A 7,185-nucleotide genomic window follows, 5' to 3' on the forward strand; every position below is an offset into this window, starting at 1 on the left:
TGGCCAAGGTCCACCCACTAATGCTCTGACGTAGTGTGGCAGTAACCAATAGCGCAAATAACCCGTACGACCCTATGCATTCTTGATTCGTGACTTCATTGCCAAGTGTAGCCCAGCCCCGCTCTGAATTGACATGAGATACTCATTACCAGTTAGCCTCGCCGATGTCAGCCTTGGTGATGGTCGTTTCGTGGCTGAAGGTGCATGGGCTGGTTGTGGTCGCACAGAATTGCAGCTACCATGATCGAGTGGCATCTCTAGCAACGAAGAGTTGTCGTCATTACTGCCATTACTGTCGAGGCTCTCTACGTCGCTTCGCACCTCCCACTCGCCAAGGATGTCCTTGTCCATCGCTCTCGCGGAAGCTTGAATGTAGGAAAATGATGAAAACCTCTACCGACGTTATAACGCACACACATGCTGATTTGACACGCTTATCGATGGCTGCGGTAGAGGTCCGAAAGGACCTGTTGCTGACTGCAGTGCAGTCAACCTAGCCCACTAAGCCGTATAATACCCAATCAAAATTTGTTCTATGTTTCAGTACAAGTCTTTGAGGACCTATACGAAAGCTCGGAGCTAAAGGGTTAATGCGGCCTTGGCCTTCTATTCCTGCTCGGCGCAGTTTGTTCGAGGCCTTCTGACCTTAGAGGCCGACCCATTCAGTCGGATTTCTGCATTTGACGATTGGGTGGGGGCAACTCGAGCAGAGAAGGACGACCGAGTCCCCATCGCTGTCAGGTGACTTAGATCCAGTACGTCCTCCCATTATCGCTGCCCCAATTCTGAGATGCATTGCCACCAACAGAACCACCACCTGCACCTGGCTCGTCGTCAGCATCGTGCTTCTTTTGTCGTTCTTGTCTTTGTTCGTAGTAACCGCTTCCGCATTGTCGTGGCGCATGAAATGCCTTCAGGGGTCAAACTGACACATTTCGCTTTGAAACGCTGCATTTGAAAACCGCAATAGGTCTCCTTGGATCCTGCCAAATGATCGCTAAGCCCACCTATATAGTTCTTTTTCGCTGAGAGGGCGTTCCCAGTCTTTGGTCTCTGTCTTGAAGACATTCACTACGAATGGGGTCGCAAAGCCTTTAGTGCAAATTCGACTCTAGCCAAAGTATCTAAAAATTCAACAAAGTAAGAGTGGTCTGTCAGATACCTAGGTCATGCTCCAATAACCTGAGCAAAACCTGGGAAAACTTGGGAAAAACCTGGGCGCGGAGAATGGAATGACAAACGCACTACATATGGGCTTCTTGAAGGCCATCGCGTACCGGCACGGAAGCTTCATGGTTCGAGCAAACTCGCAATCGCAACCCCATCCAAGCTTTTGCCACAGATGCTCCCTCCATTTGCTTCGACATCTCACCAATGTTTCGCGATCCTCAAAAGTGTATCAATCGTGGTTTTGCGTTAGTCGCCGCCACTAGGTATTGACCCTCAATTGCCGAAGCGACCCAGCGAGCAGTCGTTCCTAACCCTATATTCATATCCTCCAATTAGCTCATATCTCGTAATGCACCAGACAACTCAACACTCCTCATCCATGCGACTTGCATCGACAAAAGTGCATCAAGAGAGCTGTGCATCGTAATGTGGGACATGATGTTCTGTTTGATTTTTCCAAACAAGCTCTCGACTCGATTGTTCGTGTGCTTGTTAAAATGTGGCCGATCAACACGCTGCAACATTACCCACGTGTTGGCGCATGATTCCCAGTTTTCCACGAATAGTCCCATAATGAAGAGCCCCCGTCACGACACGACACGGTCCAGAACGCTTCCCGGCTGAGATTGTAATCCTCTTCAGACCTCACATAAGTCATTTTCGTGATTAGGTGTTTCAACTGAGCTGCAACTTCAGGTGCGTATGACCCATACTTTCCACAGCGCACAAATTCATGTAGCCATTTAATCACGTGGAAGTGACATAATAGCACGCGTGCATCAGGGAGCTTGGGTCTTATCACATGCAACTCACGTAAGTCGTTATCCACGATCATGATCCAAACTGACCGCCAAAGATTGTTCGCTCTTAAAGTGATCAAGGCACTTAGCCTTATGCCAGTCGGACGTCGTCTCAAGCAAAAAATACTGCCCTGGTTGGACGTGTCCAAATTGATCCATTGCCACAAGTGATAATAACGGATAGATGTACCCGCAATAAAAAACCCTGGTCAATAACTGGCTCCTAAACGGACCGTATCTGGCATTTTGGCGCCACAAGGTATATAACTCACCTTTTTATCTTGTGGGTGCAGTCCATCAGCAACACCTTAGGGAAGTTGCCGAACATCGCACACATGTAAGCCGTAGCCACTGATATCACATCAGAATCCCCTCGAGCACTCTGCACCACAATAGACGCGTTCTTCGGGTTCTTCATTTGGATTTGACCACTGTCTTCGTCATTGCGTCGTCATCCGAAAGTGTGCTTCCTGCAAAAATAATAGACACATTCAGTTAAGCCTACATATCTTTTGATCAGACAATATATGCTTTACCAGACTGACGAACGCGCGCCACCAAGTTACTAACATTATCCATTGTCACGCGATGATCCGGATTCTGCCTGATGTAGTCCTAAATACTTGAATTCCCAGCCTCTTACTCCACCAACGGCTCAATGCCGTGCATAAGCGGAGATCAGGACGATGCCTGGCGAATACCTGTACGACATATAAGTGGCGATAGTGACGGGGTGATTGTGCCGATACACCTCGCGCTTCAGCGTAATGTCCCATTGCCCCTTGGCCCGCATTATGTGCACCATAAATTGGAACAGACAGGCAGCTTGCCGTAACTTATACACCTTCCGCTTGCCCTTGGATCTTACTCGCTCGACCAACCATGAGTACAAATGTATTTCTGCTGAAATGGGTTCATTTCTTGGGATCTGGCTTTGGGGAGTCCTTAGCGCCGCATCTGCTTACGCAAGTCCTGGTTGCGCTGCTTGACGCCTCCTGTTTCACTCACAACTAGCACTTGCTTCGTAGTACGCATGTAGACCTGTACGCACTCCTCAAATAGCCCCCAGGTCCTATGACCACTCTGGAACGAGGAGGCCGTAACTCCGTCGATTTCTTCATCGTCTTTGTCTCCGCCGTCAGGCTAGGGCCTCTTCTTCCTACCAGAGTGTTTCCGTGCACCACCTTGGCTCTCCTCCGACGCGCTATCCTTCTCGCCCTCCTAGTCTTCACGATCTTCCCCCACCTCGTTTTAACGACCCTCCGTCTTCTCAGTGTGCTGGATATCTGTTGTGGCCTCGTGGGGATCCGATTCGATACCAGAAAGCTCATCCTCCTCCTTGCGCGCGATCTTCATCGCGCTATACTTTCCGCTCGAGTTGGGCCTCCTCAACGCGTGCCCTACGTACGGCCTCTGCGGTACGGGCATGGTCTTCCTCACGAGCTTGGTCGGCCATTTGACGCTTGATTCGGGTCGTCTTGTGCGTGCGCGCCATGGCCTTGCGTTCTCCCGATCCACCGCGTGTCAGTTCTGCGATTGAGTGGCTGGGTGCTAAAATAAATTAATATAAATACCGGGAAGAAAACTAAAATTCAAACCTGGGAAACAACTGGATGCCACAACCGAAAAAAAGTAGTTCAAATACCTGGGCTCAAAGCTTCCTCAAAAACAATTAACGACATTCCCGAATAATACCCTGTACCCGGATAGTACCCTCCCCACCTAACCGCTTAATAACCGTAACCTATTGATAACCCTGAATAACTAAAACGTAACCCAATGTTCATCCATTCCTTTGGAGGCACACCACCAACCGTTTGGACAGCGTGAATCTCTTTCAGTCTCTTTTCAGCATTGTCTCATTCTCAAAGGTGACATCAAAAGTTCCTCTTAGCAATTGGCGCAAGCTGGAAGTCCTCTAGTGAAATGACCAACGCGGCGAGCAAGTCACCACACGGGCCATCTAGTACTGTTGTGCCAAGGGATGGAAGCTGAGCGGTGGCAGCGTGCGGCAGTGGTGTCACGATCGCGAGAAGATTCTCGCTGCCGAGCCAGGAAGACTTCGGGTGCCAGGAGGTGCACGTCAGCCTCTTTCTGCTGCTATAGATGAGTCATTGTACAACGAAGTCATGGTGAAGAGACCCAAGAAGCAAAGGTGACACGTGAATGGATTGGCCACATGGCGGAGTCATCTTCGCTTGCCAAAAAGTCTACAGCATGCGCCCTAGCGGTTTTGCTGCATCCGCTCATTGGATCACAAGGTTATGCGACTCTGAGCTATCGTTGTGCTGGTGTATGAACTTGATGACCCTCCCCAATGACGTGCTACTTACCCGCGCGATTTGGTACATGAAGTATCTCCAAAGCGCTATGCCTGCCATGGGACTTGGACCACACTGTTCTAATGCATGAAGCGGTAAAAAAAAAAGTGGTCAAGTTGTCGATTGCTTTTTGAGACTTCCATCGATGAAAATTACCGCGGTTTTTGCAGTGTCAGCAGCACGATGAACGCTCCCGCCTCACCTGATTTGGAATATGGAATCTACACGCAATTTTGACAAAATTGGTGATGTGAATGTAGCGCTGCCTTGTGCCTGGGTTGACATCAACTTGCTGAAGCACTGGATCGACCAGTTTTAGTTTATGGTTGAATCAAGCAAGGTGAATTATGGTGATGTGCCGTTCAAAGAAATGAGAAGATGTAACAGAATGAGTGGCACTATTTCGGATTTGTAACGTGGTTGGCCTGGATGTGAGAATGTTGCACAGATTGGGTCAGAGAGTGATGGATCTAGACGAAGGGCGCAGCGATTAAACTCAGGGTGGCGGCGTCGACCCAGATCGTTGCCTGAATAACATGGATCAAGGTATAACGAGGAGAGAACTGGCAAACCCGAGATATCGCACTGGTAAGTCGCAATAGAGGGTATATGAGGATGGACTTTGAAAATATCGAGCTTGGACGGCTAGATCAGGGTGATTGGGTGGAGGATCACGAGATTGGAGGTTACGATTACATGGTGGCTTTCGACCAGAGCCAAGAGTCTCTGATCCGATCGTTGTGGAATGGGATCTTATCGATCCAGGAGTCTGACATCGCAGATCCTGCGCTCTCGAGTATGCGCGAGCGGAAGTCGGACAGTGAGACCTAGATTAGAATGATCTACATGTGGAAGATCATGATGAAGGCCTGGGAACGCTAGATCAAGACCGATCCTACCTCAACACGCTCCGGGTGGCCAAGATCGTCGGGATCCGAAATGGATGTGTTGCGACCTGGAGAGATCTACTGCGAATCAGACATGATCCTGTGGATCTCGGACGATGACACCAGTTGGATGATCATGATGAAGGTTTGTAGAAACTGGATCAAGACGGATCCTGCCTCGACGTACCCGAAGTGATCAAGGTTGTCAGGATCTGGAATATATGTGTCGTGATCGGGACAGACCCTCCACGACCCAGACATAAAACGGGGACTATTCTGCAGATCAACCATGCTCCGGTGACAAAACAGCTGGACGACCAAGATCAACAAGGAAGAGCAGGTAAATAGCTGAAGATATGAGATCTAGGGTTGTGATGGTAGAGACAGTTGGTGTATAGAACCTAACAATAAATCAGACTCGAATTTATATTGTGTTACGCAAGTGCTTTCCTGCCCTTAAAGATCCGGAACGACATTGACCGTACCAAGCTCTGTGAAGGTTGGGGTTCGCAGATCCAGTGTGGTTGTGATACTTGGATGGAATTTTGGCCAGATCATACCACCTAAGGAACGTTTCTTTACAAGTGCAGATCGAGGAGGTTAACCGGATTTACTCTTTGGCCGGGAATACCAATCGACTCTCAATTATGAAGATCCCGCTACATGATGCGCCAAACATAATGAAAAGGAAATTCAAGGAACACATCCACAAGACTACCTACGGTCAAGATCCCAGATCAAGACCACCAGATCCTACTCTCTCGAAGTACTCGCTTGTGATCTGTACACTACCTCAGACGTAGTGTGAAGATCTTCCACTTCTACCCCATCCAATCATCGCGTCTCGCCAAAACATTTAAGCTTCACCCATTTAAACTTCTCTGTAGTTACCAGAGGTGCAAGATCCTGCCCTACCGACGGCTATACAAGGAAGCCAAGTTCAGCCGATCACGGATCAACAGGGGACCCCCTCTGTTAGTCGGTGTTTGGGTATTGTTGGGGAAGTTGAATCCAGCAATCTCGCAGATTTTGCCGACCCCGACACGCCACAGAACATCTGCTGTGGGATTGAATGCGTGTGCACATCCCAAAGAAGGTTAAGGCCAAGTGCGCTGCTAGAGACGGAAAATGTGCGTTATTCCTGGCGGTCTCACTCCCTACTTGTAGGCTGGACATATAGGCATATACAAGTCTTTCAAGGATGTACTCTACATGGAGATTAATACGCAAAAGGACAGTGACAAGGTCGAGTACACACAGGTTGATAACCCGCGTATGCCATCGGTAGGTATAGTCTGTCAGTGGATTAAACGCGTGGCGTGACATGATATCAGTACAACGAAAAACTCTGTTGCTGCCGCAGGGTTCGCCGATAATTGGATGGATTGGCACTTTGCACGCCACGATCTCTATGGAGAGCAGTTCCGTGCAATCTGGGAAGTCCGAGGTGAAAGCCATGAAGAACACGACGGCTTCAACCTTGACGAGCTCCAAGATAGTCTAGATGACATCGCTTTAATCGGCGAGTAAGACGCAATGAAGTGTAACCTTTTCTAAGTACAGAGGGCCTTTTTTTTGCTAATCGAACAGGGTACTTTTAGTAGTACCCTGGGTATTGCTCCGAAATATCCGTTACTACACCTTTGCCCGTCCAAACTGAGAATAATCTCAAGCAAAGCGGACAACACGTTTTTGTTTATTGCAATTTTCTTCTTACGTGATTAAAAGCACCAATGAATCCGAGAATAATCTCATTCAAAAAGAGACGATCTACTGACCTAGATACCGTAAACCATGTCGTTCATCTTCTCCGCCGCATTCACCGCATCGCGACAGTGCAACTCCATATTCGTCACCAACGTGGGGGTGATGCACTTGATACTCGCTTCAGCCGCCTTCTCCAAGAAGCGCATGGTACGCTCCTTAATTGTCAACGGGGTGCCGTCATCATCCGCCATGTTGCTTCAATCACAAATCTCCTCGCGATACAAAGCAAGATACGCCTTG

General features: G+C 48.8%; 4 protein-coding genes across 4 annotated transcripts; 1 reads left to right on the top strand and 3 right to left on the bottom strand.

The window, feature by feature from the left end:
- Positions 1-606: 606 nt before the first annotated feature.
- PPTG_23131 (hypothetical protein) lies at positions 607-732 on the bottom strand (the record flags this gene model as incomplete). Its single annotated transcript, XM_008908601.1, has 1 exon — positions 607-732. The coding sequence occupies one exon, from the start codon at positions 730-732 to the stop codon at positions 607-609; it is 126 nt and encodes a 41-aa protein (XP_008906849.1).
- A 1,652-nt stretch (positions 733-2,384) lies between these two features.
- PPTG_12554 (hypothetical protein) lies at positions 2,385-5,736 on the bottom strand (the record flags this gene model as incomplete). Its single annotated transcript, XM_008908602.1, has 7 exons — positions 2,385-2,440; positions 2,936-3,011; positions 3,379-3,521; positions 3,922-4,013; positions 4,448-4,512; positions 5,191-5,246; positions 5,664-5,736. The coding sequence occupies 7 exons, from the start codon at positions 5,734-5,736 to the stop codon at positions 2,385-2,387; spliced, it is 561 nt and encodes a 186-aa protein (XP_008906850.1).
- A 514-nt stretch (positions 5,737-6,250) lies between these two features.
- PPTG_23132 (hypothetical protein) lies at positions 6,251-6,682 on the top strand (the record flags this gene model as incomplete). The annotated part of the gene is made up of 3 exons (XM_008908603.1): positions 6,251-6,308; positions 6,359-6,462; positions 6,542-6,682. 3 exons carry the CDS (start codon positions 6,251-6,253, stop codon positions 6,680-6,682), a joined length of 303 nt encoding a protein of 100 aa, XP_008906851.1.
- A 274-nt stretch (positions 6,683-6,956) lies between these two features.
- Positions 6,957-7,136, bottom strand: PPTG_12555 (hypothetical protein; the record flags this gene model as incomplete). The annotated part of the gene is made up of 1 exon (XM_008908604.1): positions 6,957-7,136. The coding sequence occupies one exon, from the start codon at positions 7,134-7,136 to the stop codon at positions 6,957-6,959; it is 180 nt and encodes a 59-aa protein (XP_008906852.1).
- Positions 7,137-7,185: the final 49 nt, after the last annotated feature.

Source organism: Phytophthora parasitica (assembly GCF_000247585.1).
Source record: "Phytophthora parasitica INRA-310 unplaced genomic scaffold supercont2.30, whole genome shotgun sequence".
Taxonomy (NCBI): Eukaryota; Oomycota; class Peronosporomycetes; order Peronosporales; family Peronosporaceae; genus Phytophthora; species Phytophthora nicotianae.